General features: G+C 36.0%; 1 protein-coding gene across 2 annotated transcripts in view; it reads right to left on the minus strand.

The window, feature by feature from the left end:
- Window positions 1-21753, minus strand: part of LOC131693140 (semaphorin-2A) — a 326263-nt gene that overhangs the window by 96389 nt on the left and 208121 nt on the right. For both annotated transcript variants that reach the window (XM_058980723.1, XM_058980722.1), the window contains exon 4: window positions 8256-8307. In XM_058980723.1, the coding sequence (XP_058836706.1) occupies window positions 8256-8307 (52 nt within the window). The remainder of the gene's footprint in view (window positions 1-8255; window positions 8308-21753) is intronic.

A 21753-nucleotide genomic window follows, 5' to 3' on the forward strand; every position in this document is an offset into this window, starting at 1 on the left:
ACTTAGTGCATGATTTGCAGTGTTTAATTTTATATTGCTGTTTCAATGTGGACCTAGAACTAAAACAATTAGGGATGTTTTTTTAATAATTACGACTAGTTTTGTTTTAAAATTTGTAATGCTATGCATGTTTTCAGTAGACACAAACCAAGTTGAGTCTGCCCGTGCTTTCGAAATACCTACAGAAGCATGTTGTCCGATGTCGTAGTGATAATAAAACTCATCACCTATATTTTAAATATAGAACGTGTGTGCCAATAGGTTCATTACCATACGTACCTTCAAACAACCGAAAATATTTTGGCATGATAATTCCCGCCTTATCGTCAACCCAACTCGCACACACGCGTTAATATAAATTAATTTGTTCCAACACAACTGACAAGAAACGCTCACACGTCGCACCCTGCAGAACTCATTCAAAACCACTCACTTTGCAAAACATCGTGTGTAGCGCACGTTACACGGAGCGCATATAACGAGGAAACGGAAGCAAGCGATACTGGCACCCGAAAAATTCGTACACAGCTTAACTGTGTGCGGCTTAATGCCACAATTATCGAAAATCTATAGTGTCCACCACTTATAGTACCGTCCGGACGTTACAGTCATAGCGTTGCTTGTTTGACATGCGAGCAACAAATGATTCGAATAGACACGCGGTAACTCTATTTATAGCCTCTTGTATTTATTGAGCCACTTAGGTGCTTCCCATTGACGGCTCTACCTGGAAAAGTTGCTTCCTTAATGTTGATTTTCCCTTTTTTCGTTAATTTTTTTGTTTGTACCGCTTTTCAATAGACTCTTTTTATTATGAAGATATTAAACTATCATCAATATTTGTGTTAAGCGTTACAGAATGGGTTGGTGTACTAATGTTTAAAATTTATCTAGAGATAGCGGATTTATAGACTTGCAAACCTTATGTAGTTCTGTTACATGGGAAACATTTTAGTTTTTAGATTGATATCTAGCGCCAGATAGTGAAGTAATTTGTAATTTATTAATTAATCGCACGCTAACCTGTTGTTTTTACCATTACTCAGGTCAAGGATAGAGTAAGACAGTTTTAATGTCAAAAACAATTACCACATTCAAACTATCCTTAATAAAGTCGAATGTAACTGTTTGGACAGCTTAGCTTTAGCTTAGCTTAGCTTAGTTGAACGCCCGTGAGTTTCGCGTGATTGATCAAAGCCTGTTAAATTGCATATTGAATCAAATGTATGATACTTGGGAGAAGACCTCCAGTAGAAATATGAATGCCAAATAGGCATTTTAAGAATTATAATTCCACGGGGCGTTACATAACAGGATAAAACCTCGTGAAATATAATAGAGGTCATTCTATAGACTATATGATCTTAGCAATCAGTACAAAAGTTGCTCGCGATAAATTTTTGATAATTCGAAACGAGCAATTTGAACTCCGAACGGCCGGCCTTTGGGAGTATTGCTTCTTATTCTTCAATGATTATTTCAGTACAAAGCAAGCATATAAAAAGTATAAAGATATCCCAAATGAATATGAAAATTCACTGTGGAATATTGATGACAAGTTGGCATCTCCACTCTACCTATCAGACACGTTTCCATAATAGGGTTAAATGCCAAATTGCAAACGACATGCGTAATAAATATAATAAAAACAACGATAAGGGCTTTTGATCCATCGGCGGCCCAGAAGAATGGATCTGAAAAGAGCAGTCAGGCCCGTAGCCAGGATTTTGTTTCGGGAGGTGCTTAAAACTTGTTGCATAAATGTGTTAATTCTGGTGACTTGACATAGTCATTTGAAACTGAATGTAATTTTGAAAATTTCTTAGTGTAAACAGTTCCATAACTAAGGCAATAGACAATATGTTATCTGATACCAGAAATAGTATAGTATATCAACGAATTCTTGCTTTTGAATTTGGTTTTTATTATTAATTTATAAGCTACCATTTTCACCGTTAGAATTTGCAAACGTCTGGTGGGTGCCCCCATCATACAACTTGAAGCCAACGAAGTGAGGCTGTCCAGCGCAGATTCATACGATATGAATTACGTCAATTGCCTTGGAACGATCCGCTGAACCTGAACCATACGAAGATCGTTGTCGATTATTAGGATAACACACTTTAGAAGATCGTAGATCCGCGTCGTAAACTACTGTCGTGACTAAACTTCTTATGGCTGAATATGATGTTCCCGATCTTCTATCACAAATTAACCTCTACGCACCAACCCATGCCCTTTGTTCTCGAACACTGCTGCACTCTGAAATGCACAACACTAACTATGCTGCCAACAACCGATATTAGAAATGACCCGTCGCTTCAACGATTATAACGACATCTTCGACTTTGTCATTAGTTCTGCGCATTCTACTTTAGGTCATTTCTTTTTAGTATAGTTCATTATCAATTATTTAAATACAAATACAAGAGAATGTCGAAATTCGCTCCAAATCTTCTGATTAGGCAGGCGATTTGTAGATGCGCAGAAACGGTTTAAGTCCTACTCAAATTTATAATTATTTTCAACTCAACTCAAATTTATAATTATTTTCAATTTAAATGATGATACATTAAAGATTATTTTCAAACAAGTGAGAACAACTAATTATTTTTTTATTTAATTATTCAGATTTTTTACAGATCCTAGTCTTTTATGAAATTGATACTTTTTATATCATTAGACTGGCTTATTTTTCTAGGCAATTCTTCTATTAGATCCTTGAAACTATGGCAAAAGACAGTCGGTTCCGACCGCATGAAGTAACAAGTTACTTTACGCTTGTCCGGACATGCCGTAGACTCAGGTGATTCGCATTTCTAATGCCAAAAAGATCTTGACACCTACGGTAGCAGATAAAAAGTTAAGTCGCCGATGAGCTCTAAGCTTGCATATATGATCCTTCCACGATTTTCTAAACTTTCTCCCTTCACTCCTTGCTCTCCCTTGAGTACTATGGCTCTTAATATTGAAAAATATACTTCACCTTCCAGTCCCTTGCTAATTAAATGCCGTAACAACTGTTGACAAAAGATAGACCAGTAATTTTGTTTGCTGACATGTAAAGGGTGTACAAAAAATACTACTGATTTCTCTACAAAACATAAATAAGAACTATAGCTGTATTAACCTAGATTAAGCAAATATTATATTTGAGCACACGAAGCTTACAGGATTCATTTCGGAATTCATGGATTTTCGTACAATACGAAAGAGATGTTTAAATTAATTAATTTACTAAACTAGCCGGAATTTTATCTACTATACGACTGTTCACTGATCGAAAGGAAATCCCCTGATTACTGTTATCTTGCAATTTACGTAAATTTTGTTAAATGTAACCAGAGCTTAAAAAATGGACATCCCTGCGTGAACTTGAAAGAGAACCGAAATTCAATTCCTGCCCGCCGCGGTGAATGAAATACCATAAAACCTCAATTGTTACTAGGGTAATGCTCGAACTGTCCACATAATAACAAATGAATACTTTGGTTGGTGAAAGAATTTATATTTTGTCTGCACTCAAACATTCGATTTCGCATTTCAGTCAGTTGGAAAGTTAATGAATGACCGAGGCGTTGAATCTCAATGTCAGTTTCGATAAGCAGAAATAGTTAACTGATTTTGAAATTTCGAAGCACTAAATGTAACATTGATGACACCACTAGAATTACTTGAAACTACAAATATGGGTGAGCTAAATAATTCTAGCATCACACTTGCTTCCGACAAATCAAAGAAAACACATCGCACTTGCTTCTCCGGTGCCTTTCAGATTTCTATATTTTTAAATTATTGTAATTTATCCGATTTCTGTGAATCTTTTGCAAAAAATTTTGTCAGCGGCAGTTTTCGTGATGCGAAGATGCTTCCAGTTACACTTTTTAAGTCAATTTAAACAATCTGCTCAGTAATTGGTTCGTTTTTAATTAGCTCAAGTTTTTTTACAATTATCATCAAGATTGGAAGAGATCCGTGATTTCTCGAAGAAAGCTGTAATGCTTTTTTATTACACGTTTGTTTTACCAAAATTTGGGAACAATTTCAATCAACGTTGTTCCACCTAACGTTGAATGTTGTGCGGATAACGTGTTCTCGAAAACGCCGTTTGACTCAAACCGAATTGAGAGGATCAGAGCGAAAGTCCGAAAGCACTCGTTCTGAGTGAATAGAAAAGATAGAAGATGTGCTCTTAAGGCTTCTTAGATTAGCTGATTCTTTTTTCCTCCTCCGTGATTTCTGATCATCTCTCGGTTTAGTCCAAAACGAATAAAAAACAGATCGTGAGACTGCTAGATTCAACCAGTCACAACATTTTAGTCGCAACAGTGTTGTGAACTTGCATGAACGGAACGAATTCCTCGCATGAAAGTGAAATGAAATTTGCCTAGTACGCTTGAATGTGATGTCTAGTATTTATATTAACAGTACAGGGTGCACAGACCTAATACAGTAATTCAAATTGGGTACAATTCAAAAAGCTGTCATTTAAATTTAAAATAGAGTTGCCAATATCGAGTATTACATCTGAGTTTTGTTAAACGGGACAATCACTGGCGATGTTGCGTTCACTTTTAACGAGTTTTAGTACTCAGTCGTCCATTAAACTTCTTCTACTATTTTTTTTTAAATAATTCATAAGTGAACTCGGTTCAATGCTTTAGCCAATCGAAACAGTGGTTCTGTTATCCAGTTATATCTATTTCCAACAATAAAAATAATAAAATGAGTTTTACTGGTTGTCCAACAGATCTCACGCAAGCTCTACTATGTGTGATTGTACTATCGCATTATGTTGTGTACTGCATTTCTCCCATATGTGATATGTATCTGCAAGTAAGCGGTAACCGATCTTGAAACCGAACATTGATTCTCTCACCGTCCATTTATATGGAGACCTTAATTATAGCATTGTTACACACGATCAATAAAATTTAATGGCTTTAAATCATTCAAAATCAATGATTTCGCCTCATCCAATTTGTTGAACGCTATGAGCGAGAATACCTGAGGTGGTAGAACTCAATAAAGGTGGCTATCGTAAGTATAGCATCCATTTTCACCTTTAGAAAATGTTCCTCGTCACAAATACTCGGTCTTATGGGAATCACAGTATTTGGCCGGAGCACCACTTCTCGCTTCTGCGACTCACCCATCTTGACAGATTACTAGGGCATAGTAAAGTAGAAGTTTCCTTTGTTCTTCAGACAAGGAAAACAATATAAAAGTAACTTTATTTGTCGTTCGCTTCACGCCGGCTGGGACAGAAGCATAAACCACACTGAATTTCGTGACCATTGATTTTGGTTGTTGGAAACAGCAATCTTCTAACTTTATCTTAAACCAAATGAGTCGCAAGCTAAAGTCGCTGATAATAATGTTTTTGAAATTTATTTTCAAAACATTTCAGGGGGCGGGGCTTTAATAAATTGTTGTTATTCTGAAAACATTACTCACACGAGCATAGTAAAAGTACCTATTGATAGTTGGCATTCATAATTTGAATATAGCCGTTATTTTGTTACAACGCTTGAGTGATGAACAGAAAATATTAATTTTCCCTTCCGTATGCAGTAATTCCCATCGAAAAAATCAATATCCCTCGCCCAGCTCGTCAACTTTAATATGAAATCTAAACAAAAAAAATGTAAACCCTGATGAAACACAAATAAGCCATTGTTTTTTGCAGTCTGCTTCCCTTGCTTTCATTACATCTGCAAGTATAATGAATCCAAATCACTGCCGACCGAACATATTGAAGCCCGTGCGCGCTCGGGAAAAAAATGGCATCCAACCATAAATACCAATTCTTGAATCCCAAAAGCCGCCCTTCTTGCACGCGAGGGGTACAAATATTCCAGTCATCTTTTATTTATGAAACGCGTCTTTGGCTGTAAGTTATGTGATTTGGTCCCTTTTTGGCTTGTAAACCGCCCGCTGCTGTCGGTACTATTTGCTTAGTGTATGATTTCCATGCTTTCGACGGGAAGATCATTGATAGGTCGCCGATGTTCGTTGGTTGTGGGATAAATGGACGCTGATCAGACGCCCGAAGGCGCCTTCGTCTGCTCGGTGTATGTACAGCCTTAAGTATATGGTGCGGTTCGCCGTCATATCCCCGTCATCAAGAGCACCATTTAGCAATAAACACATCAAAGTGAAAGGAGCCTGGAGAAGAGAAAAAAAGCAGCGTAGACCCATCTTCCTGGTGAATCCTCGTACGTACGCACCCCTCCGGGGATTGCTGATTGTGGGGGAGGGGGAGGCATGTTGATTCCGAGGGAAAAATAAACGCGTGCATTCCCTTTTAATTTAAATGCTGTACAAATATTATTCTATTATCTCGCAAATGCGTTCTTTGTGAGTGCGGATTAGGGTACGAACAGATTTGCCCATCCCCGTCGGCTCGTCCAGCTCAGCTTCGTTCGGTCGAGGGAAGAGGGCTTTCGGGTTTGCTCTCAAGACGCCTGATGTTCCTGTTTCGGTTGTGATGCGAGGGGACGGAAGCCAGCAAAAACCCAGCGCAAAGCGCCCGGCCGCACACTTGTGGAAGAACATGTTGTGATCAAACAGATAGCCGGATAATAGGCTCGAGCTCTCGGCGATGACAGACAGGCCGGATATGATGTGACGCAACGAGGGTTACATGGACTCGCACTGTGGCTGGAAAGAAATTGAACGCATTTTTCGTTTTAAAGAACTGAAATGACTAGGCATTAAGGCATGTCAAGCTCAATTTTGCGCTTTCTGAAGGGTGCCGGATGCCTGATAATCACGTTGGATTACGGCAGTCATCAAGATGTGATGTGCTTTGGTGCTGATAAATGTATCACTGTTAACGGGAATCGGCAATGTTTCGGTATGACATTTTGTGTTGTCAATTATTTAATGTATTCATTGCTGTTTGATGCACGTGGCTGGCCGATAAGTGCAAGGGAAGTGGCGGTAATGGGGCCGACCAATCATATTGCGTTTTAGAGAAGATTTTTCAGTTAATATTCCTTGGTCGTAGCGATGTATATTGAGACAAAGAACTTCTGGGCCACTGTGTAGATTTTGGATCACGCGAATGAGATAATTTCTGGGAAATTTCGAATATCTGCACATCCCAGAACGCTCAATTTCAGTACCAAAAGAGCACGGGGGAATATTATGAAAGAGCTATGCTATTTTTCCCCCTAAGAAGAAAAATTTGGGTGAAAACCAATTTCTCTCCGCTACGGAGAAATTAGGTAGAACTACATTTGCGTTTGTAGGGCACAACATCTATAACTAAATTAGTTATGGAATTTGCATTTCGACTTCGTCTCATCAGAATCGGACACTAACTTACCGACAGAACTAAGCTAGCACTGAATTGACGCTAGTTCCAAAAAATACGGAGACTTGTCTTCCTGAACAAACCCCAAGTTAAGCGTAATGTCCCGCAAGAGTCGTTGAGACAGCATGACTCATCGTCAGGCTTTGTCAATGGCGCAATAAGTCATCGTTCGTTTAAACAAGTGACAATTGCGTTTCCTTGAAAATCGAAACGTTATCATTTCGATTTCCACACCAATGAACTCGGCTATCACAGAAATCGGCACTCAATCAAGCATAACTACTTGAATCTATTTAACATTATAAGAGCCCTCTTTTCTAGCACGGAAAGATGGGGAAACACCTAAACACTGTTATATTTTCTCCAGCCGAAATATCGTACGCACAACCCGAGATTTTCCCATTCATATCTAAGAACAAACTTTTTTCCCATCAATTGGATCCGAAAGGCATTTTTCTTTATCGAAGACAATTTTTTTCATATTTGGGTTTCTGCTGTTCCTTCAATCGTCCGGTCTCATCTATTCAGTGCTTTTCGTGCGTGAAAATTTCACACTCTTAGGCAAGCCCAGTTCCAAGCAAAATCGACCAAGCGAAAGAGACAGATCAGATAAAAGAAGCAACAAAAAAACAACCCGAACGTATACCCAAGTAAACCTTTCGACTAGAGTTCGATGTGCGATATGAGGACCCGATATTCGATTGTTGGTCAATAAAATCACCGAATAAGTGGCTAAAGTACTGAAGTGGATCTCGAGCAGTCTGCTGTTGAGTGTGTATTAGAGTGGGATTAACTCATAGCGTATGGTGATGGGTCGAATAGAGATATTCTTAGGTCACCGAAAGAACTTCTCGGCTAAAAGAGGGTGAACTTGATACCCCGCTGGGGTTATCAAAGTTACATGTGTTTGCATTGAATTATTCCGAGAACTTACCTCGCATGATGTCATGCTGATGTTTTTCAGATTCAACCTGAAGACTCGGTCCCTGGAAGAAGAGAAATAAAAATATGTGTTAGTTTTAGTTTCAATAAGATTTCTTTTTCTTGTAGTAGACGAACCACTGAGACCAGTATTTAGATCTATTAGGGTAAAGATTATTTATCACTACCAAGATATCAAGATTTTTTTTTGCTTGCAGTTCGGCTTTAACAACAGATCTTTACTTTTCATGCATTTTGAAATCATTTGATATTAAAATGAAATATTTGATTTCCGGAAAAGTCCTTGGAACGACATTTAATGTTTGTACTTTTCCGTTTAAAAGAGAAGTTTTCGATTCTCAACATGTATTGTTTTAAATAAATGGTTGAAAAAAGATTATATTCAAGAGTACTAGGTCTAAAACATATCAGAAAAATGTTATAAGGATGGTCAAAAATTATCAAAAATGTATTTTGTGAAATATATATTTTAGTGGAATGAATTTCGACCATGTTTTTGAAATAAACGAAAAAAAGGGAAAATTATCGGATGAAAGAAATCTAACGTAAGATAAATTTATTTACATGTTTTAGTTAGGTAAATGGATAATGGATTTATACGTCGGCTCTAATATAATATTTGAGTTGAAAATATTTGACTTGAATCGCTTTTTGTGACTTTTTATGATTTATCGAAACGATGATATTCACAGAGCAAAGCCTTTTATCATACTGAAAACTAAATTTGTGTGTTGTAGCCTGTAATAATTACTAAGGTTGACATCGTTTTGGTCGTTTTAACGATTAAAGGATCGAGAGTAGGAAATTTGCCCTGTGACATCAAATAGAGAAAGATTTCTGGTTTTGACTTTCTTGTTGATATCGAAATAAGTATTCAATTTGATATTTTGCCGGAGAAATAGAAATTAAACAAAAATCTTCTAAATGTAATTATAGCCAAATAAGATCGAAATTTGATATCATTTTAATAAATAAAACATGAACTGAAACCAAAATAAGATTACATATTGTTGCTGAAATAAAAACATGATTTCTACTAGCTTCATTTTCAATTTTTGTCTTTGCTTGGGAAATGAGATTCTTTTCATCCAAATGTGCCTACGAGGATTCTAGGAGATTTCTCAAATATTCAATTTTATTATTTTGTTCAATTAATCTATTTTATCAATTCATTCATTTCATTTCATTAATCTGTTTGCTTTTTTATTTTAAATAATTTTATTAATTTATTCATTTGACTTATTTTTTTCTGATTATTTTATTCTAGTTTATATTCTTTCAAATTCGTATACCTGAAGTAAAGGTAATAAAATATTTAGCATGAACATAACAAATCATTCTTCGTTCTTTCTAATAAATTTTCGATTTTTCTATTTATGCCGCTTATTAGCAGGCGCAGGACTTCTTCAGTCAAGGTCTTGACTAGCTGATTACACTAATTTTTTATCCGACAAATGTTACGCTGGTGACTACTGCTTTAATCTTCATTATTGTCCATTGCTTGTCTATTGGACAAAACTGGGAATAATTAGGTGGATCCAGCTTATTTCGGATGAGCGGTGTTCCATTACCTTTGAACCACATTTTTGCTACAATGATTACTGGCTAGATCTGTCCAACGCGTAAGTTGACCATCACGGGACTTAATTAAGGTTGCAACCTGTTGATTAAAACTGGCTTTCGCATATAATTCATCGTCGATCAAGGAGTATCCATTGAGCTCCACCAGCACCTGGTCGTACACAATACCGGGGTTCGGATTTTGACCGCTGCACAGTGGCGGATTTGCCTAAAAACCTATTGTCCTTCAGATGGTGCTGCCGCATGCTATTTTGAGTGAAACGCTCCAAAATTTCCATAATTGAGATGTTGAAATATCCAAACAGTTCAAACCATCGCGTTTTGCTCATAATTTTTTATCGAGTGCGCGAAATATTAGTATTATTATAATGTAGCTGGATTTTGATAAAACTGCCAGTTTTGAATATGGAATAATGGAAATTTATGCTGAAGGTATGTGCTTTATTTATATGTATTGATGTCAAAAGATATTATTTTGTTTGTTTATAGAAAATGTCAATAACTTTCACGATTTTGTAGCAGACGGTTTCAGCACACATTTTTGTTACATTATTGAAATACTTTTTTTTGTCCACGTATGTCCACTATGTTTCAAGGAAATTTATGTTCCTTGAACGATTATCCATTTGGAACATTATAGAATTCTTGCCCGAATTTGCCCGTTTTTGAGTAATCTTTGGTTTAGTGGAGATGGAGACGGATTATAAGATTTTCAGTTTGAAATTTAGACGCGTACTTTTAATTTTTGCTGCATCTCCGGTTGTCGTAACGAGTCGCACAATACTGCATTTTGAACAGGAAGAATTGTGTATTTAGTGATAAAAATTTCATCGAGATACATAAACATTTTCAAAAGTGGAACGCAAAAGACGTAAATAATTTTGGTCTTTCATATTGAAAACCAACGAGGTCAACAGAAGTGATCGCCAAAGGTTTTAAATTTCAAAAATCGATTACGAATACCATGGTTAAATGTTACCGGGAAACTATGACGTTTGATCATGCCAAGCAAAACAAATCTAGAGGTGGGATATATGACTGGATACTACGAGCGAAAATCAGTAGAGTAGTGCAAAAGAATATTGGAATCTCCGGCCGTGATTTGGCTAAAAATCTCACTTTGGCGTACACTCCAGCTTGGCGAATATGTTTTTTTTGAGAAGGTTGTCAGTCGTAAAATGTCAGCAAACATGACAACAAACCTTGGTTGCTCAAAACTATACCAGGAAGCAGTACAAGCATGTTCTGACCAAATATAACGCATGCACTTAAATAGACTCGTAATCGTAATAATTCATCGTAATAATGGACTTTGGACAAATCCTCGGTCCAACAATTTAAAAAAAAACCATAAATCTTAGTGAATTTCACTTGTTTTCGTATTTTTGTCATTCATTTTTAGTTACTACAAAATGCATGCAAACTTGTTAATTTTCACTCCAAACATTTCGTCGCACAATCGGCATATTTTCTATAATTTAAAAAAAATACTATTTTTCGTTCTTTGAGAAATATGTGCATCGAATTGAATAATAAGCATACAGAGAGTTGAAATGTTATAACTTTGTTGTATAATATTTCAAAATACGTAGTTTGAAATGACTAATAACATTAATTCTCATAAAACTATACATCCAAATATCTTATTGCGTAAAAATCAACAAATTCTATCATTTAACTACACACCATTTAAAATTCATTACATTATAAACTTTATTGGCATGCACTGAAACCATTAAAACCATTCATTCGTGAAAATTTATTTATATTTATATTAAAATATCGGCTATTTTGTATCCGCCATTTTGAATTTTGAAAAATGACATCAAAATTGTAATCTGCGCCCCAAAAAAACGTGGTATGTACCTTTGCAGGTCAATCAAAACCATTTTCGACTTTTGGCCAGGTTTTTAGGGAAATCCGCCACTGTGCGCTGCTTGTTGTTCGAGGCTTCGGTTGGATTGTTCATTTTCCCGATAACATTTGTAGACTTTTCGGAAACGAATTGGCCAACAATACAGCGGTTAGTATTCAGTTTTTCACCAAATTATTATAAGAGATTCTGGAATCAACCCTGATTTACCGAATGACATTAGGTTCTTAGGAAAGTGCAGTTGTTGGTAATAATAAGAGTTTGATTCTAGTTTTTTCAACAGTGGACTCACAGTTCCCACCAGTAGTTGAAGGATTCCATGAGAAACCGGCCGACCACAAAATATGACAATCGTGGATTCCAACGAAACTTTGAAGTTGTGTTCGGTTTACGACTTTCCATGATGTGCTCTGTCAATTGCAATATTTTGATACGAGAGCAATTTTTCCAAAGATCGTAGATATTTCTACGTGCATTAATTTCAATTTTTTTTGTTCGCTTACTCCATTTTATACCTCAAAACTTTCTGAGAACGAGCTACAGGGAACGAATATTTCTGTATTAAAAATATGTATACTAAAAAAAAAGTTTTGTCATTTTTCACAAAATCAAAAGTTTGTGTTAAAAATTAGAATTGCAAAAAACACATTTTTTCTGATTTTTTATATTTTGTCAATAAAAACCTAAAGTGAAAAGCAACATTTTAAATGTATTTGTATGATGAAGAACTTATTGGAAAAAAGTTTTTATAATAATAACATGTTTTTAAATCCATACTGATTGACAAACAAAACTCTAATTTTATTACAGAATTTATTTAATTCTAATCAAAATGCATTTAACAAAAATCTTCCAAAATGCGATAGTTTTCGAGATATTTGGAATTTTGTTCCAACAAAATCAGTTAATTCGTGTGATTATGTAATTTTTAAAAGTTATTCGCGTTATCCCATCATAAAATGTCAAAAATCTAATGCTAATCTTTTTAAGGACGTTAAAGATTTTTGTTTAGTATATTTGGATCATGGAGAAGCTTTCAGTAAAAATGTTTTCTTAACAACAATTTTTGACATATTTTTATACTACATAATATTTGCAGTCAACAATACAATGTTCCTTTTGAAAATGATTCTAACGCCATTTTAAATCATAATGCTAATAACAAACATTTTCTGAAATATAGTAATTCTCGAGATATATGAAATATTGTTTCATCAACATAATTTTTTTTTGCTTAATACGACCTTTTCAGAAGTTATTCGCGTTTCCCCATCAACGACAATAGGTTTTTCAAAAGGCTCATAACATTTCCTATAACTTCTGCTTTAACTTCAAGGCGATATTGTAAACCAGGAGATTGATTTCACATAGTTATTATCTTGCTTGGTTCTGCTCCATGTCGTAAGAAGCGACAAAACAAGACCTTCTTCTTCATTTGCTGCCACTTTTAGACTTTAATTTTGTCTATTAAATTATTTTATTTTTTGTCATTATTCTTATCATTGTGTAAAAAAGCTGAGTGCTTCTCTTTCTAGTAGTTAGGATAGTAATAAATCCCGACCAGGAGAAAATAGCTGGTGAGTAATCCGAGCATACTATTTTCTGGTATCATACCAAAACCTGGTATTAAGTAATTATTAATACCTCATTGAGGTATTAAGCAGGTATTGAAGAAACATTCTTCAATACCTACATAATACCTCAATGAGGTATAATACTTTATTTTAGTATTAATAATGCATTCCAGTTATTTTTACAAATACCAAATCAATACCTTAATAAATACCTCCATACAGTGAATTTTGTTATAGGAAGGTTGAAAAGGTTTTGTTATGATTCAGGTATTATAACAACTCGTTTCATTATCAACTAGTTATTCGTAGTACACGTCTCAGTTATTATTTAAGGTATTTTACCTCTTATGCAAGGCTTTTCAATACCTTATTGGGGTGTTCAAATATTGGGTACAGTATACCTGAGATTGGTATTCTGAAGTTATTTTCTTCTGCTCGGGATGACGCGTGCATGAAATTGTTAGTATGTCTATCATGCACAGTAAGGTTTTTACTTACACTTAATGCTTATTTTAGGCTGCTCGAAAAAATTTCAAATGCTCTTCGCAAATACAATCGATACCTTTTTAGTTGTAGCCTCAGTTTACTATATTTAATTTTTTGATTGCACTATATTAAAATTTTTGAAATTCTGTAATTTTTTTTTGCTCGTTTGTCTTTTCTAAAAATAATATTTAAATTGAATGTATTGCTAGACATTTTCTCACTATTCGTCATCGTGATATTCTTAAAGGCACCTAATGAGTTCCCTGGTAGACAGACGTCTAGAGACTCCGAAAATCTTGATTCGTGCGCAAATTCCAGCACAGTTTTTAATCGCTATCCCTACTTTCAATCTCCTTCCTGCTGTAATACTTGTGGAGTGCGTTCTAGTATATATAGCCACTAGTAATATGCAGTGTCGGACTAACATTCCTTCTCTTTCCTGCTTCGATTTACGTACGGGCTAGGCCGGCGCTGGTATTGATCAATAAATCAATTTCTGCCAATTGCCATTTATTGATTTTCTGTGCAATTTCAGTTAGTCCCGATCCACGACGGATTTGCAACCCGGGGAGGTCGCACAATCTCAAGCTATTGGATAATTAGATATCCGATGATCGTAGAATTTTTATATTTGTTCTGTTAACAGAACTATTCTTACATTATATCAAGTTCCTAGTTTGAGCTACAACTAATGCAACTCGTCAATATAAATTATTTCAATAAAAATGTTTCCATGTGATGAACGTTAGAGCCTCATCATTCGTTCGCAGTTTGCGCATCTGGTGACCCACTGCCTGATTTGATGAAAAACCGGAATGTTCCGGATCTTCAAATCCCCATATCTCCGGACCCAAGTGCGCGCGGTGAACAAATTTGATTGCATCTTGATTGCTGGAGTTTTCCGCAGCTTTAAGGGTACAATTCTTTGTTCTTTTTCAGCAGATTCTGAATGAGGCCTCTGATTTGATGAAAACCGGTAATGTTCCGGATCTTCAATGCCCCATATCTCCGGTCACAAGTGCGCGCGGTGAACAAATTTGATTGAATCTTAATCGCTGGAGTTTTCCGCAACTTTTAGGGTGTAATTCTTTGTACTTCTTTGTACGGATTCTGGATTAGGTCTCTTAATTGATGAAAACCGGTAATGTCCCGGATCTTCAAAGCCCCATATCTCCGGTCAAAGATGCGTGCGGAGAACAAATTTGTTTGCATTTCATTTCCTAAAAAATCCGCAACTTTTGGTGTATATATTGTCATACTTTTTCAGCGACATCCAATTAATTGCCTTTTTGGCCAGATTGCATTCTAACATTGCTTTTTCATTCCATGCGCTTCCAAATGTAGTCTAGCAAGCATACAATACAATCAGGATACAGTTCACGATACTGTCGTCTGAGTATAATGATCTTGTTGTATAGTCCCGGAGTATAAACTCTGTTACCTCCAAGCAGCTAGCAAATGATGGTAATACCATATATCGAAACATGGTTGAAAAATGCATTTCTTTAAAAAAATCAGCATAAAAAAGTAGCATAAAAATGCATAAAAAAATTTCAGTGCAACATCATGTATTCTTTCTAAGTTCTTGGGCCCCTCCCGACACTTTTTTCTGGCTACGTGCTTGATTTCGGTGTTCTTCTAAGGCAGGCGTTCTAGGCGGGGATCAACCGCTACGGGCTTGCGCAGGTAAAATGAAAGTTCGGTAAATTTTAAATATAAATTCACTGCGGTGCATTTTCTCGGAAGATTTTTTGTGAAATCAGCTGACGCTAGTTGCTTAAAGGCGATGAACGGAGCACGTGCACGTGTACAGATGATTTCTTGAAGAATTCAACGCGATTCTTCATACAAAAATCCGAAGAATTTATTTGAATATTTGTTATATTCATTTTTGACGGTTGAAAATTTACACAAATCACCTAAAAACCAAATTTCTAAAAGATTACATCAACACTCGTTCTTGAGCAGTAGAAATCAGTTGACGCTTGGTGTTTGAATGTGATGGACGGATCATCTATTCATGAGACGGTATGTCAACAGCAGTATACTGAGGAGACAATTTCTAGGAGCTGTGATCTGGTTGGTGGATTGTTGACTACGGTGCATATCATTAAATTTTAATTACTAATTCCAGAGCCGTCACGATATTTCAATTATGACCCAGACAATACCCATCCATATTTTTGTCGGTGAAACCAAGATGTTTCTGGCTTTACATATTCTTTTTGTCGTTTACTGGCTTGTCTTTCAATTACTTAAATCTTCCATAATTTGATTTTTCTTTCGAATTCTCCGACTTTTCGTAAAAAATCGTACGCATTGAACCATATCTGTTTTTTTTTCGAAAAAAAGAGAATCTCCAGAGAATTCTAAAAATTTCGAAAGAGCTGACGCAGAAATTTTCAGCTGTGACGGATATTTCGACAGTTCGCCGAGATAAGCTCAGAATTGTAATAAGCATACTGTGCCCCTTGGCTGAATTATTTGTTAGCGAATTCCAAAGCGGAATTCAAGAAGGATAATCAACGACGGACCAGATGGTTTCCCGTCGACAAATTCTGAATAAATTTCGGGAATACACTCTGTGTGAAGATTTTAAGGTAGCCTACAACTCAGCGAAACGAAACGCACAGTGACAGATAATGTTTGAACATGGCTTTTAGGGCGACGCTGGACGCACCGAAATCAAGCGTTAGAATAGCCGAAGAGACATCCGACTCATTTAAGGCGTTAGATAGATTGGATTACGCCAATGCACTTTCTGACTTATTATTCCACATAGCTCTCGAATGTGTACTACGAAGCGCCAGTAGATGTACAATGGAACGGTGCCATCATCACAAGAGCCGCGTAGATTCTAGGACAACATCAAAATCAGAATCGATCTCAAAGTAGTGAAGGAAGCGTTTGTGCCTTAAAAGGGAGACTGCGAGAACTGGACCGACTACACACTCCGATAAGATAAGTACATGATAGCTGCTACAGAACAAGGCAGATCGAACAGAGTTGGTTTCGAGATAGAAAAAAATGTTTACGGCAAGTTTAGATCGTCGGTGTGGTCACCGATTCAAGTTTGTCATGCATGGATCTACGTGGGCTTGGCTGTTTCAAGCACTTCTCCAGTGAGCGAATATTTTGAACGATGATCTCTTTGTGAGGACACCTGTTATGCTTTTAAAACTAAAGATTCCTTGTAAAAGCTAATGTTATTCTTTTGATGCGCGGACAAATATAACAGTTAAAATCAAACCGCTACTGGAAATATGAGATCAAACGAGAAGTTTTTAGTGACTCTAAGAACATCAAAAATCTCAAATTGCTCAACATTTTAACCAGAAATTCAACTTACTGCAGAAACGGTTGGGCTCTGGCCCCTCTTTGTGTTATTGCGGAACTCCTCCCGACACCGAGGAGTTTAACAATACGGCAAGGGTTTTTCTTCTCGATGATAATTGATCTAGCTTACTCCACAATCTTTGTTACAGTTTTAAGGAGATGTGGTGTGTCTTGTTTATGTTTTCACGAAACTGACAAAATGACCGATAAAGTTTAACAAGCACTTTAGCATGGATTGGGACCTATAATTGGCTTGTTTATTGGGACCTATATCTGACTAATTTTATAAAGTATATTTTTATACTTGTTTCGATCACTTAAGGTAATTTTGAAAGTTTGGAAAGTTTGCATTAAACGATGTAATTTTTTATCATACTTTGTATGAACATATCTACTCGACTACTAAAGTATAAAGTACTATTAAAGTACTAATATACCATCTTACTCCTTGTGAGGCAGTGAAATGATTTTACATAAATTGGAACATTGGAATAGTTATTACTAGAACTAGAATGACATTGAACGCAATAACTAATGTTGGGGAGACTAGACCAATTGCAATTAGCTGAAGAAAGATACAAAATTCCTGATATTTATTATGCTTTGGTATCTACTGTTAATGTTAATCACGCCGTAAAAAAATCCCACCTCAAAGATAAGTCTTTATATTTTAGTATTAGTAATCAAAGTTAGCAATAGTAGGACTGATTTCGTGTTGTGTGAACATGCAATGCAAGCACTACAGTTAATCCTTAAAAAGAAATGCATTAAAAAAAATCGAAATTTATCAAATGCAACCCTTTTATATTTTTTGCTGCTACCTAAGGATCTCGACAATATGGAAGAAAATAATTACAATATGTTTTATGTCATTATTTTTTGTTATGATTTTTCAAAATTCTCTTGGTCAAGTCTCCCCACGCCATAGTTAAGTCTCCCCGCAGTGGGGCGACTTGGCCAATAAAAACGATCACAGAAAAACTTCTGTAACTTTTCAAAAATTTTATTAAAAATTCTGCAAAAAATCATGAAGACGCACAATAACGTTGCACATTATATCTCACTGACTTTTGAGGGATTGGAGGATTTTTAGAGATTTATGCAGGATTAGCTGAAAACCTGGTCATGTTCCCCTATTCATTTCCAATAAACAGTCCACTTCTCCGAATCTTGTCACCTTTGAGATCAATCGATATAATGTTGATTCTAAACACGCTTATCATGTTGAGGTTGCTTCATGTTCCATCCTGGCTGTTGGAATAGAAATAATGGCTCTTTGTAATACTTTCCCTTTTGTACTATTTTTTTTTGTTAAGTTATGTTTGTTTTGTGGTTCCGAATTCATTATACTTGTAGTTCAAGCACAAATCATTCGTTTTGCTCAAAATAAATTGACACTTGATCCGATATGTTCGTGTGACGCTTGAATTGGTACGATTCTGACCCTGCTGCGATGTATTTCCTGCCGCTAGTAGCATTCCACTTGGTTGACTGATGCTCTTTGAAGGATTGATCACATGGGCTACAAATCAATGTGCGATTTCGAACTGCTCTACTAACCACTCATTGATGGGAAGCATTGGGATATTGATAAAACAATACCAGTATAAACTTTAAACGACTTTCAATCAAAATTTATGCCATTTTTAGCAACGCACTGATTAGTTACAAATATTCGAGTGTACACAATCGTTAGTATGGATTCATATCCATCCCCAGTGCGAGGCCTCCAAAATGGCAACGGCTCTTGTGTATAGTATACTCTGGATGTACAGAAAGCTTGACCTGCAATTTTTTTTGAAACCACCTTCATTGAGCTGACCGTAAATCCAACTCGAACAAATGATTTTTGATCATTCTCAAATTTTCACAGTATATTCAAAATTACCTTCTCCAGTGGTGCGGGTAGAATTTTGTTTTTTTTATGCACGACTTTTCAATAAGCAATTTTGTGCCAATTTTTATGACATTGTCAGCGTTTTTCTATTAAATAGTGTTCCATTTGCTATCGTACCATCGAAAAAACTTTAATTTTTGGCGATAGGTAAAAAATTACGGGAGACAAATTTCCAGTTCTGGTCCCTTTCAAAAATAACTTGCTGGTGGAAAATGCTGCACAGCCGCCATTTTGTCACGAAATTACTTAAAAACTTTATTTATTAGTATTAGTACCATGAATTCCATTTTACTGGATATTGATTCATGCCTATTTTTATCGTGCCCTGCAGTGGTATAACCCCTTGAGGCAATCTAGCGTCTTTCGCTTCGCAGAGGTAGATGACTAAAGAGGCTGTACAATAGTTCATGAAAGGAGTCCAACGAAAGGCCCTGAAATTCACATTCGCTAAAAGGAAGCTTGAGCGAATATTTTTTCTTTATTCTGTTTCAACTGCTTTTGCAAAGAAACATGATTTGATTTTTAATAAAAAGTTTGACCGATTTATACACATGATTTTTACCGAATTTTTGATCGTAGTACACTTTATTTCATGCTACAGCTTTCTAATTTGATAATTCATTTCTGCTTCAATCATACATTTCTGATTCAGCCTTAAATCAACGGAATAAAGAAATGTACACTCAAAATACGGAATTGATCCTGAAGGCGCACATTGAAAACCTGACGTAGAGCTAAAGTGTAGTACGCAAAGCTCAAAACAAATGTCATGCAGGATCGGAAGCTGTTTAATAACGACATCGGCCATGTCCAATGCTGTTCTACTGGGGAAGCAAAGGAATGTTAGTTCGACACTAGCTGTTGGTAGAGACTAAGACTACCTCTGCATTACACCGAGCATCATGTAAAAACGACTTGTGTAAATAGGAAAGGTAAAAGATCAGAAGGTTTGGTTTCAGATATGGTAAAAAAAAATTCGATGCATGAGAATTTTTTGTAGGATAATAAAATGGCATAAGAACATCCAGTTTTTTTGCAAATGTGTTTATTATTTCTGAATTCGTTGATATTTGTATCATGCTGGAGTTCAAAATGTCGGCTGATAAACGCGATTTTCACGAAACCATGTTTTTCGTCCGAATTCCAAGCACTGGATCTATTAACCCGATTCACTTAATTTAAAAAGGTACCTGAAAGTAAAATCCTTTTTTGCATGATTTATACCTAAAATAATCAAAAAGTTTTTAAAAGTATAGCTTTTAAATGAGATCAAAGTAAAAAAAAATGTTATTAATTTTTTTGCAATTGTCTATAATATAGATAACTAGCTAACACCCATCGCGTGTTGCTGCGATTTTCAACGAAATAGGAGAAAAACACAACTTGTCCCGAGACACCATCTGGCCATCTGGCGGGCAAATAATCCCCAACCAATAGCACGCAAACACGCTCTATAATAAATGCCTACTATATATAAATTTTTACGTCAATTGGTTAAGCCGTTTGGGAGTCTATAAATCATATACATACAAACTTTGACTTTTATATATATACATAGATAGATAGATAGATAGATAGAAAGATATTTTATCGAAAATTATTCTAATTAGGTATAAGTAAGCTGACCAACCCTGACGAAAAAATCCGTACACCATGCGAACTGTGTGCCAGACCGTGGTGAACGATACCGCTTCGTTGTAGAATGGTGCACGGAATTTTTCGTCAGAGTTGGTCAGTTTAGGTATGAGTCATAGAGAATTTTATATATGTTAAGAAATGGTAATCATCGCTTATTTCAGTTCACCACAAGAGGATGCAGACATGAAGTTCGGAGACGATGATTCGCGTGCAGAGGTCGACGCTAGCCGCCATTTTGATATTCGGTATGACAAAAGTTTAAAAGAAAAAGAGAAATAAGCAGCACATTTAATATTTGACTGAAAAAAACTAGCAGAGGAAAATAATGAAACAGTTTCGAAAAAGTTAATCGAGGGTAGCAATCAAATTGAAGCTACAATAGAAATCTCGAATTTATTTGTGAGGAGAATAATTGAGCGGCCCGAAATTAACATTAACTGTACCGAAAGCTTCACTTTGTATGACGGATACATTACCACCCTTTCTACCTGACGCGAAACTGAAACAGACTACAACCCCAACCGCTGTCAAAATGTATAAACTGACAGCAGTTAAGGCCAGAACCCCACTCAGTCCCTAGTCCAAGCAAAAACGGCATAAGGTAACTCGTACCCCGGATGGCCCCGCAGGGAGGTAAGGGATGGGAATTCGGTAGCAAAGGTGAATAACGATATAGTTTAGCGTCATGTTTCACAATAATACAGCTTTGCCAACCCAAATTCAAATTTTTTGCCGATAAATATACCTAAAATCTAATGATCTTTCAAGAAACACCTTCCTTAGGTAGTGGTAAGCCTTCCACGACGGCTAACAAACGTCCAGAGAAGCTCTGGTTGGATTTGGCAAGCTATTACTACCACTGGAAGGTGCTACACTTGCTTTCGTCGACAATAATGTCAGATTGCCCGCAATTTCGCCCAATTGAAAAGTGATACGATATTAACAAGTGGAAAAAACATGAAAGTTCACATTCTATAGTTTTCTTCAAATTACGAACGTCCATAAAAATTTATTTTCATAAGAAAATTTTTATGGAAACATATATTTAATACGCTTATTGCGCAAACGTTCAAGTTCTACTCCAAACAAAACATTGTTTAGTTAG

This window comes from Topomyia yanbarensis, chromosome 3, assembly GCF_030247195.1.
Source record: "Topomyia yanbarensis strain Yona2022 chromosome 3, ASM3024719v1, whole genome shotgun sequence".
Taxonomy (NCBI): domain Eukaryota; kingdom Metazoa; phylum Arthropoda; class Insecta; order Diptera; family Culicidae; genus Topomyia; species Topomyia yanbarensis.